At 48.1% G+C, this 14,852-nt stretch overlaps 1 protein-coding gene across 1 annotated transcript in view; it reads left to right on the top strand.

Moving 5' to 3' along the window:
• The first annotated feature begins 13,796 nt into the window (after nucleotides 1-13,796).
• The window catches only part of LOC141298921 (collagenase 3-like), a 6,227-nt gene continuing 5,171 nt past the window's right edge, over nucleotides 13,797-14,852 (top strand). The window contains exon 1 of the mRNA XM_073829221.1: nucleotides 13,797-13,832. Within this exon, the coding sequence (XP_073685322.1) occupies nucleotides 13,797-13,832 (36 nt within the window). The remainder of the gene's footprint in view (nucleotides 13,833-14,852) is intronic.

Genomic DNA, 14,852 nt, shown 5'->3' with positions numbered 1-14,852 from the left:
TATGGAGTGTTATAGAGGTCTTTGTCTGATTAGCCCTTAGCTTATTGCTATTAGCATGCAGCCATTGAGTGCTAGCATGTGTAGCATGTTAAGAGTTTGCTAGCATGAGTCAAAAGTAGCAACTCCCATGTCTATGCGACATTCTGATACAAAGATAACTATCTTGCTAATTGGTTGCTAGGGTACTCAGTTTGGTTGCTAGGGAGTGGCCAATGACGACACTGTAAAGTGAACTTGCCAGTATGAGTTATATAAACCAACCCCCATATCTCTGTGACATTCAGGTCTGAAGATATGCCTGTGTGGCTTTGGGTTGCTGGGGTACTCTGTTTGGTTGCTAGGGAGTGGCCAATGACGACACTGTAAAGTGAAGTTGCCAGTATGAGTGATATAAACCAACCCCCATATCTCTGTGACATTCAGGTCTGAAGATATGCCTATGTGGCTTTGGGTTGCTAGGGTACTCTGTTTGGTTGCTAGGGAGTGTCAATGGTGATTGGTGATTGGCCATTTGCTGCCCCGACTCAGAGGAGTCCGCCCCTATGTCTCTATGATACTCTGATCCGGAGATATGCACATGGGCCCTTATAATGGAAGTCTATGGGATCAGTTGCTAGGGTGCCCTAAATGGTTGCTAGGGCGTGGCTTGACACCTTCATGATGATCTGGAGAGTCTGATTGGCCATCTGAGTAAAATGAGCCCACCTCCATGTCTCTAGGCCAATGTGATGCTGAGTTATGCCTAATGCAAAATCCCTATGTAAATTACCATGGGTTTTCATGGGACGTCCCTTTACCATTATAAGTCAATGGGGCAAATTTTGGGCGACTCTTGCACCCCTGGGGTACACCTTATACCCCATTGTGAGGAGTCTCCTCGCACAGCTTGATAGCCTCTCCAAATGTGGCGAATCACGTGTTTCTACGAAATTGTCTCTTGGCGCTACGTCCCGTCAAAGTTGGCCGCAATGCATTGTCTATGGGATTTTGGGGGCGAATAAAAATGGGCTGTGACATCATCGTACCCCCGATCGTTTTTAAAAGTTACCAAAATTTTTTGCTCAATGGGCCGCAAAATTTGACGCCCATTTCGAGGGTCTACGACAAAAACTGCGGGAAGAAATTTTTTTGCATAAAGGGGGCGTTTGCGCCCCAGGGGTACAACTTTTACCCCATTGCGAGGCGTCTTCTCGCACAGCTTACAAGCCTCCCCAAATGTGGCGAATCGTGTTTTTCTGCAAAATTCTTGCTCGGTGCTACGTCCCGTCAAAGTTGGGCATAATGCATTGTTGTTGTAAATTTTGGGGTGGTTCTTTGCCCCGTGTGACATCATCGTACCCCCGATCCCTTATAAAAGTCATAGCACACCGAATGTGTATAGGACGCACGATTTGACGCCTGTTTCGAGGGTCTATGACAAAAACTGCGGGACTAGTTACGCGCCGAAATGTGTACGGAAGAAGTGGAATAATAACTAGATATGTACATTTCCTGAAGAAAATGTGAGTGGTGCTTGCGGTGGCAAAACTCGGCCCTCGGTTGCTAGGGTGATGTAATTGGTTGCTAGGGTGTGGCTATGAAGATCATAGATCACTACTTATAGGCCGAGTCCAAACCCACAAACCTCTATGACTTTCTGATCCAAAGATATGATATCACAAATTGTATGGCAATGTTTGTCTATCTGAGATTTTGCCCAAATTTCTCGCCCGCTTTACGTATAATCGTACACCCGATCGCTTCAAAAATTCAAAGCACACCTCTCCTCAATGAGCCGGTCGATTTGAGATGTCATTCATGGGTCTATGACAAACGGTGCCGGACGAGTTACACGCCGAAGCTCCTATGGGCCTGCATGATCATTCTTCCAATGAAAGTCTATGGGATATTTTTGGCCACTTTTTTGTGTGCTGTTTGAATATCGTACTTTCAATCGCTCCGAAAAGTCATAGCACACCTCTCCTCAATAAGCCGCAACATTTGACACCTCATTCATGGGTCTACGCCAAACGGTGCCGGACAAATTACGCACCGAAGTTCCTATGGGCCTGTGTGTGTGTGTGTGTGAGAAAGTGACAGTTGAGATTCAAATTGACAGACATTCTGCCATTGTAAATCAATGGGATTTTTTGGCCCGCTTTTTCCTCCGCTGTGTGAACATCGTAAGTCCGATCGCTTAGAAAAGTCATAGCACACCTCTCCTCGATGAGCCAGTCAATTTGACACCTCATTGGTGGATCTACGACAAACGGTGTGGGAGGAGTAGCGCGCCAAAGTTTTGTCAGGGCGAACAGTAATAGTAATACTGATTGTAAATCAATGTGATTTTTTTGCCCGCTTTTTCGTGCGCTGTGTGAACATCGTAAGTCCGATCGCTTAGAAAATTCATAGCACAACTCTCCTCAATAAGCCGGTCGATTTGAGACCTCATTCATGGGTCTATGACAAACGGTGTGGGACGAGTTACACGTAGAAGTACCTTTGGGCCTGAATGAACATTCTGCCAATGAAAGTCTATGGGATATTTTTGCCCACTTTTTCGTGCGCTGTTTGAACATCGTAGCTCCAATCGCTCCGAAAAGTCATAGCACACCTCTCCTCAATAAGCCGCAACATTTGACACTTCATTCATGGGTCTACGGCAAACAGTGCCGGACAAATTGTGCACTGAAGTTGAAGGTTGGTTGCTAGGGTGTTGCTATGCAGTTGCTAGGGTACACGGGGTGGTTGCTAGGGTGCTGCTGTGCGGTTGCTAGGGTACCCTGGGTGGTTGCTAAGGTATTGCTATGCAGTTTCTAAGGTACCCGGGTGGTTGCTAGGGCCGTTGCTAGGCTACCCAGAGTGGTTGCTAAGATAGTGCTATGCGGTTGCTAGGGTACCCGGGGTGGTTGCTAGGGTGTTGCTATGCGGTTGCTAGGGTACCTGGGGTGGTTGCTTGGGTGTTGCTATGCGGTTGCTAGGGTACCCGGGGAGGTTGCTAGGGTGTTGCTATGCGGTTGCTATGGTACCCGGGGTGGTTGCTTGGGTGTTGCTATGCGGTTGCTAGGGTACCCGGGGAGGTTGCTAGGGTGTTGCTATGCGGTTGCTAGGGTACCCGGGGAGGTTGCTAGGGTGTTGCTATGCGGTTGCTATGGTACCCGGGGTGGTTGCTAGGGCCGTTGCTAGGGTACTCGGGGTGGTTGCTAGGGTGTTGCTATGTGGTTGCTAGGGTTCCCGGGGCGGTTGCTAGGGCCGTTGCTAGGGTACCCAGGGTGGTTGCTAAGGTGTTGCTATGCGGTTGCTAGGGTACCCGGGGTGGTTGCTAGGGTGTTGCTATGTGGTTGCTAGGGAACCCGGGGTGGTTGCTAGGGTGTTGCTATGCGGTTGCTAGGGTACCCGGGGTGGTTGCTAGGGCCGTTGCTAGGGTACCCAGGGTGGTTGCTAAGGTGTTGCTATGTGGTTGCTAGGGTACCTGGGATGGTTGCTAGGGTGTTGCTATGTGGTTGCTAGGGTACTTGGAGTGGTTGCTAGGGCAGTTGCTAGGGTACCCATGGTGGTTGCTAGGGTACTCGGGTGGTTACTAGGGCCGTTGCTATGCGGTTGCTAGGGTACCCGGGTGGTTGCTAGGGCCGTTGCTAAGGTACCCAGGCTAGTTGCTATGGCATTGGTAGGCAGTTGCTAGTTGTCAAAGATCATTACTATGGAGCGTTACAGAGGTCTTAGCCTGATTAGCCCTTAGCTAATTGCTATTAGCATGTAGCCATTGAGTGGTAGCATGTGTAGCATGTTGAGAATTAGCTAGCATGAGTCAAAAGTAGCAACTCCCATGTCCATGCATCATTCTGATACATAGATATCGGTCTTGCTAATTGGTTGCTAGGGTACTCAGTTTGGTTGCTAGGGAGTGGCCAATAACGACACTGTAAAGTGTAGTTGCCAGTATGAGTGATTTAAACCAACCCCATGTCTCTGTGACATTCAGGTCTGAAGATATGCCTGTGTGGCTTTGGGTTGCTAGGGTACTCTCTTTGGTTGCTAGGGAGTGGCCAATGACGACACTGTAAAGTGTAGTTGCCAGTATGAGTGATATAAACCAACCCCCATGTCTCTGTGACATTCAGGTCTGAAGATATGCCTGTGTGGCTTTGGGTTGCTAGGGTACTCTGTTTGGTTGCTAGGGAGTGTCAATGTTGATTGGTGATTGGGCGTTTGCTGCCCCGACTCAAAGGAGTCCGCCCCCATGTCTCTATGATACTCTGATCCAGAGATATGCATCTGTGCCCTTATAATGGAAGTCTATGGGATCAGTTGCTAGGGTGCCCTAAATGGTTGCTAGGGCGTGGCTTGACATCTTCATGATGATCCGTAGAGTCTGATTGGCCATCTGAGTAAAATGAGCCCGCCTCCATGTCTCTAGGCCAATGTGATGCTGAGTTATGCCCAATGCAAAATCCCTATGTAAATTACCATGGGCTTTCATGGGACGTCCCTTCACCATAGAAAGTCAATGGGGCAAATTTGGAGAGCTCTTGCACCCCAGGGGTACAACTTTTACCCCATTGCGAGGAGTTTTCTCGCACAGCTTGATAGCCTCTCCAGATGTGGCGAATCACGTGTTTCTACGAAATTCTTGCTTGGCACTACGTCCCGTCAAAATTCGTCCCAATGCGTTGTCTATGGGATTTTGGGGCCGAATAAAAATTGGCTGTGACATCATCGTACCCCTGATCGCTTATAAAAGTCGGGGATCTACATTCCCGTATTGGCCGCACAATTTGACGCCCATTTCGAGGGTCTACGTCAAAAATTGCGGGACGAGGGGCGCGCCAAAATTTGAACGAAAGAGGGGCATTTGCGCCCCAGGGGTACAACTAACACCCCATTGCGAGATGTGTTCTCGCACAGCTTGACAGCCTCTCCAGTTGTGGTGAATCACGTGTTTCTACGAAATTCTGGGTCTGCGCTACGTCCCGTTAAAGTTGGCCGTAATGCATTGTCGTTGTAAATTTTGGGGTGGTTTTTTGCCCCGTGTGACATCATCGTACCCCCGATCCCTTATAAAAGTCATAGCACACCGAGTCTATATAGGACACACGATTTGACTTCGTTTCGAGGGTCTACGACAAAAACTGCGGGACTAGTTACGCGCCGAAAAACGTACGGAAGAAGTAAGAAGAAGAAGAAGAAGAAGAAGAATAAGTATGTGAGATAGTAATAGTGATGCTTTGCCTATGGCAAGCACCACTAACTAGATATGTACATTTCCTGAAGAAAATGTGAGTGGTGCTTGCGGTGGCAAAACTCGGCCCTCGGTTGCTAGGGTGTTGATATGCAGTTGCTATGGCTCCCATGATGGTTGCTATGGCCGTTGCTAGGGTACCCGAGGTAGTTGCTAGGGTGTTGCTATGCGGTTGCTAGGGTACACGGGGTGGTTGCTAGGGTGTTGCTATGCGGTTTCTAAGGTACCTGGGGTGGTTGCTATGGCCGTTGCTAGGGTACTCGGGGTGGTTGCTAAAGTACCCGGGGTGGTTGCTAGGGTGTTGCTATGTGGTTGCTAGGGTACCTGGGGTGGTTGCTAGGGCCGTTGCTAGGGTACCCAGGGTGGTTGATAGGGTGTTGCTATGCGGTTGCTAGGGTATCCAGGGTGGTTGCTAGGGCCGTTGCTAGGGTACCCGGGGTGGTTGCTAGGGTGTTGCTATGCAGTTGCTATGGTGCCCGGGATGGTTGCTAGGGCCGTTGCTATGGTACCCGGGGTGGTTGCTAGGGTGTTGCTATGCGGTTTCTAGGGTACCCGGGGTGGTTGCTAGGGCCGTTGCTAGGGTACCCAGGGTGGTTGCTAAGGTGTTGGTATGCGGTTGCTATGGTACTCGGGTGGTTACTAGGGCAGTTGCTATGCGGTTGCTAGGGTACTTGGGTGGTTGCTAGGGCCGTTGCTAAGGTAACCGGGCTAGTTGCTATGGCGTTGGTATGCAGTTGCTACTTGTCAAAGATCATTACTATGGAGTGTTATAGAGGTCTTTGCCTGATTAACCCTTAGCTAATTGCTATTAGCATGAAGCTATTGAGTGCTAGCATGTGTAGCATGTTGAGAGTTTGCTAGCATGAGTCAAAAGTAGCAACTCCCATGTCTATGCGACATTCTGATACAAAAATATAGGTCTTGCTAATTGGTTGCTAGGGTACTCTGTTTGGTTGCTAGGGAGTGGCCAATGACGACACTGTAAAGTGTAGTTGCCAGCATGAGTGATATAAACCAACCCCCATGTCTCTGTGACATTCAGGTCAGAAGATATGCCTGTGTGGCTTTAGGTTGCTAGGGTACTCTGTTTGGTTGCTAGGGAGTGGCCAATAACGACAATGTAAAGTGTAGTTGCCAATATGAGTGATTTAAACCAACCCCCATGTCTCTGTGACATTCAGGTGTGAAGATATGCCTGTGTGGCTTTGGGTTGCTAGGGTACTCTGTTTGGTTGCTAGGGAGTGGCCAATGATGACACTGTAAAGTGTAGTTGCCAGTATGAGTGATATAAACCAACCCCCATGTCTCTGTGACATTCAGGTCCGAAGATATGCCTGTGTGGCTTTGGGTTGCTAGGGTACTCTGTTTGGTTGCTAGGGAGTGGCCAATATCGACAATGTAAAGTGTAGTTGCCAGTATGAGTGATATAAACCAACCCCCATGTCTCTGTGACATTCAGGTCCGAAGATATGCCTGTGTGGCTTTAGGTTGCTAGGGTACTGTGTTTGGTTGCTAGGGAGTGGCCAATAGCGACACTGTAAAGTGTAGTTGCCAGTATGAGTGATTTAAACCAACCCCCATGTCTCTGTGACATTCTGGTGTGAAGATATGCCTGTGTGGCTTTGGGTTGCTAGGGTACTCTGTTTGGTTGCTAGGGAGTGTTAATGTTGATTGGTGATTGGGCGTTTGCTGCCCCGACTCAAAGGAGTCCGCCCCCTTGTCTCTATGGCACTCTGATCCAGAGATATGCATCTGGGCCCTTATAATGGAAGTCTATGGGATCAGTTGCTAGGGTGCCCTAAATGGTTGCTAGGGCGTGGCTTTACATCTTCATGATGATCCGTAGAGTCTGATTGGCCATTTGAGTAAAATGGGCCCGCCTCCATGTCTCTAGGCCAATGTGATGCTGAGTTATGCCCAATGCAAAATCCCTATATAAATTAACATGGGTTTTCATGGGACGTCCCTTCACCATTATAAGTCAATGGGGGAAATTTGGAGAGCTCTTGCACCCCAGGGGTAGAACTTTTACCCCATTGCGAGGAGTGTTCTCGCACAGCTTGATAGCCTCTCCAGATGTGGCGAATCAGGTGTTTCTACGAAATTCACTCTCGGTGCTACGTCCCGTCAAAGTTGGCCGCAATGCATTGTCTATGGGATTTTGGGGGCGAATAAAAATGGGCTGTGACATCATCGTACCCCCAATGGTTCTAAAAAGTTCTCAGAATTTTTTGCTCAATGGGCCGCACAATTTGACGCCAGTTTCGAGGGTCTACGACAAAAACTGCGGGAAGTAATTTTTTTGCATAAAGGGGGCGTTTGCGCCCCAGGGGTACAACTTTTACCCCATTGCGAGGTGTCTTCTCGTACAGCTTACCAGCCTCCCCAAATGTGGCGAATCGCGTTTTTCTACAAAATTCTTGCTCGGTGCTACGTCCCGTCAAAGTTGGCCGTAATGCATTGTCGTTGTAAATTTTGGTGTGGTTCTTTGCCCCGTGTGACATCATCGTACCCCCGATCGCTTATAAAAGTCATAGCACACCGAGTCTATATAGGACGCACGATTTGACGCCCGTTTCGAGGGTCTAGGACAAAAACTGCGGGACTAGTTACGCGCCGAAATGTGTACGGAAGAAGTGGAATAATTATAATAATAATAAGTATGTCGAATAGTAATAGTGATGCTTTGCCTATGGCAAGCACCACTAATAAGTATGTCGAATAGTAATAGTGATGCTTTGCCTATGGCAAACACCACTAACTAGATATGTACATTTCCTGAAGAAAATGTGAGTGGTGCTTGCGGTGGCAAAACTCGGCCCTCGGTTGCTATGGTGATGTAATTGGTCGCTAGGGTGTGGCTATGAAGATCACAGGTCACTACTTATAGGCCGAGTCCAAACCCACAAACCTCTATGACTATGAGTTATATCACAAATTGTATGGCAATGTAAGTCTATCGGAGATTTTGCCGAAATTTCTCACACGCTTTACGATAATCGTACGCCCGATCGCTTCAAAAATTCATAGCACTCCTCTTCTCAATAAGCCGGTCGATTTGAGACGTCATTCATGGGTCTATGACAAACGGTCTGGGACGAGTTACACGCCGAAGTTCCTATGGGCTTGCATGAACATTCTGCCATTGAAAGTCTATGTGATATTTTTGCCCGCTTTTTCATGCACTGTTTGAACATCGTAGCTCCAATCTCTCCGAAAAGTCATAGCACACCTCTCCTCAATAAGCCACAACATTTGACACCTCATTCATGGGTCTAGGGCAAAGGGTGCCGGACAAATTACGCACCGAAGTTCCTATGGGCCTGTGTGTGTGTGAGAAAGTGACAGTTGAGATTCAAATTCACAGACATTCTGCCATTGTAAATCAATGGGATTTTTTAGCCCACTTTTTCCTCCGCTGTGTGAACATAATAGGTCTGATCACTTAGAAAAGTCATAGCACACCTCTCCTCAATAAGCCGGTCGATTTGAGACGTCATTCATGGGTCTATGACAAACGGTGTGGGACGAGTTACACGACGAAGCACGTTTGGGCCTGCATAAACATTCTACCAATGAAAGTCTATGGGATATTTTTGCCCACTTTTTTGTGCGCTGTTTGAACATCGTAGCTCCAATCGCTCCGAAAAGTCATAGCACACCTCTCCTCAATAAGCCGCAACATTTGACACCTCATTCATGGGTCTACGGCAAACGGTGCCGGACAAATTACGCACCGAAGTTCCTGTAGGCCTGTGTGTGTGTGTGAGAAAGTGACAGTTGAGATTCAAATTCACAGACATTCTGCCATTGTAAATCAATGGGATTTTTTGGCCCGCTTTTTCATTCGCTGTGTGAATATCGTAGGTCGGATTGCTTAGAAAAGTCATAGCACACCTCTCCTCAATGAGCCGGTCGATTTGACACCTCATTCATGGGTCTACGCCAAACGTTGTGGGAGGAGTAGCGTGCCGAAGTTTTTTCAGGGCGAACAGTAATAGTAATACTAGATATGTACATTTCCTGAAGAAAATGTGAGTGGTGCTTGCAGTGGCAAAACTCGGCCCTCGGTTGCTAGGGTGATGTAATTAGTCGCTAGGGTGTGGCTATGAAGATCATAGGTCACTACTTATAGGCCGAGTCAAAACCCACAAACCTCTATGACTTTCTTTTTTCTCTATGATCCAAAGATATGATCTCACAAATTGTATGGCAATGTTAGTCTATCAGAGATTTTGCCCAAATTTCTCGCCTGCTTTATGATAATCGTACATCCGATTTCTTCAAAAATTCAGAGCACACATCTCCTCAATAAGCCGGTCGATTTGAGACCTTATTCATGGGTCTATGACAAACGGTGTGGGACGAGTTACACGTCGAAGTACCTTTGGGCCTGAATGAACATTCTGCCAATGAAAGTCTATGGGATATTTTTGCCCACTTTTTCGTGCGCTGTTTAAACATCGTAGCTCCAATCGCTCCGAAAAGTCATAGCACACCTCTCCTCAATAAGCCGCAACATTTGACACCTCATTCATGGGTCTACGGCAAACGGTGCCGGACAAATTACGCAGCAAAGTTCCTATGGGCCTGTGTGTGTGTGTGAGAAAGTGACAGTTGAGATTCAAATTCACAGACATTCTGCCATTGTAAATCAATGGGATTTTTTAGCCCGCTCTTTCCTCCACTGTGTGAACACCGTAGGTCCGATCGCTTAGAAAAGTCATAGCACACCTCTCCACAATGAGCCGGTTGATTTGACACCTCATTCATGGATCTACGACAAACGGTGTGGGAGGAGTAGCACGCCGAAGCTTTGTCAGGGCGAACAGTAATAGTAATACTAGATATGTACATTTCCTGAAGAAAATGTGAGTGGTGCTTGCGGTGGCAAAACTCGGCCCTCGGTTGCTAGGGTGATGATATGCAGTTGCTATGGCACCCAGGATGGTTGCTAAGGCCGTTGCTAGGGTACCTGGGCTGGTTGCTAGGGTGTTGCTATGCTGTTGCTAGGGTACCCGGGGTGGTTGCTAAGGTGTTGCTATGTGGTTGCTAGGGTACCCAGGGTGGTTGCTAGGGTGTTGCTATGCAGTTGCTAGGGTACATGGGATGGTTGCTAGGGTGTTGCAATGCGGTTGCTAGGGTACATGGGGTGGTTGCTAAGGTGTTGCTATGCGGTTGCTAGGGTACCCGGGGTGGTTGCTAGGTTGTTGCTATGCGGTTGCTAGGGTACCCGGGGTGGTTGCTAGGTTGTTGCTATGCGGTTGCTAGGGTACCTTGGGTGGTTGCTAGGGCCGTTGCTAGGGTACCCGTGGTAGTTGCTAGGGTGTTGCTATGCTGTTGCTAGGGTGTCCGGGGTGGTTGCTAGGGCCGTTGCTATGGTACCCAGGGTGGTTGCTAGGGTGTTGCTATGCGGTTGCTAGGGTACCCAGGGTGGTTGCTAGGGTGTTGCTATGCAGTTGCTAGGGTAACCAGGGTGGTTACTAGGGCCGTTGCTATGCTGTTGCTAGGGTACTTGGGTGGTTGCTAGGGCCGTTGCTAAGGTACCCGGGGTAGTTGCTAGGGCATTGGTAGGCAGTTACTATTTGTCAAAGATCATTACTATGGAGTGTTATAGAGGTCTTTGCCTGATTAGCCCTTAGCTAATTGCTATTAGCATGAAGCTATTGAGTGCTAGCATGTGTAGCATGTTGAGAGTTTGCTAGCATGAGTCAAAAGTAGCAACTCCCATGTCTATGCGACATTCTGATACAAAAATATAGGTCTTGCTAATTGGTTGCTAGGGTACTCTGTTTGGTTGCTAGGGAGTGGCCAATGACGACACTGTAAAGTGTAGTTGCTAGTATGAGTGATATAAACCAACCCCCATGTCTCTGTGACATTCAGGTCAGAAGATATGCCTGTGTGGCTTTGGGTTGCTAGGGTACTCTCTTTGGTTGCTAGGGAGTGGCCAATGACGACACTGTAAAGTGTAGTTGCCAGTATGAGTGATTTAAACCAACCCCCATGTCTCTGTGACATTCAGGTCTGAAGATATGCCTGTGTGGCTTTGGGTTGCTAGGGTACTCTGTTTGGTTGCTAGGGAGTGTCAATGTTGATTGGTGATTGGGCGTTTGCTGCCCCGACTCAAAGGAGTCCGCCCCCATGTCTCTATGACACTCTGATCCAGAGATATGCATCTGGGCCCTTGTAATGGAAGTCTATGGGATCAGTTGCTAGGGTGCCCTAAATGGTTGCTAGGGCGTGGCTTGACTCCTTCATGATGATCCGGAGAGTCTGATTGGCCATCTGAGTAAAATGAGCCCGCCTCCATGTCTCTAGGCCAATGTGATGCTGAGTTATGCCCAATGCAAAATCCCTATGTAAATTACAATGGGTTTTCATGGGACGTCCCTTACCATAGAAAGTCAATGGGGGAAATTTGGAGAGCTCTTGCACCCCAGGGGTACAACTTTTACCCCATTGGGAGGAGTCTTCTCGCACAGCTTGATAGCCTCTCCAGATGTGGCGAATCACGTGTTTCTACGAAATTCTTGCTTGGCGCTACGTCCCGTCAAAATTCGTCCCAATGTGTTGTCTATGGGATTTTGGGGCCGAATAAAAATTGGCTGTAACATCATCGTACCCCTGATCACTTATAAAAGTCGGGGATCTACATTCCCGTATTGGCCGCACAATTTGACGCCCATTTTGAGGGTCTACGTCAAAAATTGCGGGACGAGGGGCACACCGAAATTTGAACGAAAGAGGGGCATTTGCGCCCCAGGGGTACAACTTACACCCCATTGCGAGATGTGTTCTCGCACAGCTTGACAGCCTCTCCAGTTGTGGTGAATCACGTGTTTCTACGAAATTCTGGGTCTGCGCTACGTCCCGTTAAAGTTGGCCGTAATGCATTGTCGTTGTAAATTTTGGGGTGGTTTTTTGCCCCGTGTGACATCATCGTACCCCCGATCCCTTATAAAAGTCATAGCACACCGAGTCTATATAGGACACACGATTTGACTTCGTTTCGAGGGTCTACGACAAAAACTGCGGGACTAGTTACGCGCCGAAAAACGTACGGAAGAAGTAAGAAGAAGAAGAAGAAGAAGAATAATAAGTATGTGAGATAGTAATAGTGATGCTTTGCCTATGGCAAGCACCACTAACTAGATATGTACATTTCCTGAAGAAAATGTGAGTGGTGCTTGCTGTGGCAAAACTTGGCCCTCGGTTGCTAGGGTGTTGATATGCAGTTGCTATGGCACCCAGGATGGTTGCTAGGGCCGTTGCTAGGGTATCCAGGGTGGTTGCTAGGGTGTTGCTATGCGGTTGCTGGGGTACCCGGGGTGGTTGCTAGGCCCGTTGCTAGGGTACCCAGGGTGGTTGCTAGGGTGTTGCTATGCGGTTGCTAGGGTACCCAGGTGGTTGCTAGGCCCGTTAATAAGGTGTTGCTATGCGGTTGCTAGGGTACCCGGGTGGTTGCTAGGGCCGTTGCTAGGGTACCCAGGGTGGTTGCTAGGGTGTTGCTATGCGGTTGCTAGGGTACCCAGGGTGGTTGCTAGGGTGTTGCTATGCGGTTGCTAGGGTACCCAGGGTGGTTGCTAGGGGCGATGCTGGGGTACCCAGGGTGGTTGCTAAGGTGTTGCTATGTGGTTGCTAGGGTACCCAGGGTGGTTGCTATGTGGTTGCTATGGTACCTGGGTGGTTGCTAGGGCCGTTGCTAAGGTACCCAGGCTAGTTGCTAGGGCATTGGTAGGCAGTTGCTAGTTGTCAAAGATCATTACTATGGAGTATTATAGAGGTCTTTGTCTGATTAGCCCTTAGCTTATTGCTATTAGCATGCAGCCATTGAGTGCTAGCATGTGTAGCATGTTAAGAGTTTGCTAGCATGAGTCAAAAGTAGCAACTCCCATGTCTATGCGACATTCTGATACAAAGATAACGATCTTGCTAATTGGTTGCTAGGGTACTCAGTTTGGTTGCTAGGGAGTGGCCAATGACGACACTGTAAAGTGAACTTGCCAGTATGAGTGATATAAACCAACCCCCATATCTCTGTGACATTCAGGTCTGAAGATATGCCTGTGTGGCTTTGGGTTGCTATGGTACTCTGTTTGGTTGCTAGGGAGTGGCCAATGACGACACTGTAAAGTGAAGTTGCCAGTATGAGTGATATAAACCAACCCCCATGTCTCTGTGACATTCAGGTCTGAAGATATGCCTATGTGGCTTTGGGTTGCTAGGGTACTCTGTTTGGTTGCTAGGGAGTGTCAATGGGGATTGGTGATTGGCCATTTGCTGCCCCGACTCAGAGGAGTCCGCCCCTATGTCTCTATGATACTCTGATCTGGAGATATGCACATGGGCCCTTATAATGGAAGTCTATGGGATCAGTTGCTAGGGTGCCCTAAATGGTTGCTAGGGCGTGGCTTGACACCTTCATGATGATCTGGAGAGTCTGATTGGCCATCTGAGTAAAATGAGCCCGCCTCCATGTCTCTAGGCCAATGTGATGCTGAGTTATGCCTAATGCAAAATCCCTATGTAAATTGCCATGGGTTTTCATGGGACGTCCCTTTACCATTATAAGTCAATGGGGCAAATTTTGGGGGACTCTTGCACCCCTGGGGTACACCTTATACCCCATTGTGAGGAGTCTCCTCGCACAGCTTGATAGCCTCTCCAAATGTGGCGAATCACGTGTTTCTACGAAATTGTCTCTTGGCGCTACGTCCCGTCAAAGTTGGCCGCAATGCATTGTCTATGGGATTTTGGGGGCGAATAAAAATGGGCTGTGACATCATCGTACCCCCGATCGTTTTTAAAAGTTACCAAAATTTTTTGCTCAATGGGCCGCACAATTTGACGCCCATTTCGAGGGTCTACGACAAAAACTGCGGGAAGTAATTTTTTTGCATAAAGGGGGCGTTTGCGCCCCAGGGGTACAACTTTTACCCCATTGCGAGGCGTCTTCTCGCACAGCTTACAAGCCTCCCCAAATGTGGCGAATCGCGTTTTTCTACAAAATTCTTGCTCGGTGCTACGTCCCGTCAAATTTGGGCATAATGCATTGTTGTTGTAAATTTTGGGGTGGTTCTTTGCCCCGTGTGACATCATCGTACCCCCGATCCCTTATAAAAGTCATAGCACACCGAATGTGTATAGGACGCACGATTTGACACCTGTTTCGAGGGTCTATGACAAAAACTGCGGGACTAGTTACGCGCCGAAATGTGTACGGAAGAAGTGGAATAATAATAAGTATGTCGAATAGTAATAGTGATGCTTTGCCTATGGCAAACACCACTAACTAGATATGTACATTTCCTGAAGAAAATGTGAGTGGTGCTTGCGGTGGCAAAACTCGGCCCTCGGTTGCTAGGGTGATGTAATTGGTTGCTATGGTGTGGCTTTGAAGATCATAGGTCACTACTTATAGGCCGAGTCCAAATCCACAAACCTCTATGACTTTCTGATCGAAAGATATATCACAAATTGTATGGCAATGTTAGTCTATCGGAGATTTTGCCAAATTTATCACCCGCTTTACGATATTTGTACGCCCGATCGCTTAAAAAATTCATAGCACACCTCTCCTCAATAAGCCGGTCGATTTGAGACGTCATTCATGGGTCTATGACAAACGGTG

The sequence above is a fragment of the Garra rufa genome, chromosome 23 (assembly GCF_049309525.1).
Source record: "Garra rufa chromosome 23, GarRuf1.0, whole genome shotgun sequence".
Classification (NCBI taxonomy): Eukaryota; Metazoa; Chordata; class Actinopteri; order Cypriniformes; family Cyprinidae; genus Garra; species Garra rufa.
Note: the sequence above shows the minus strand (reverse complement) of the source record. Positions and strands in the feature narration are given on the sequence as shown.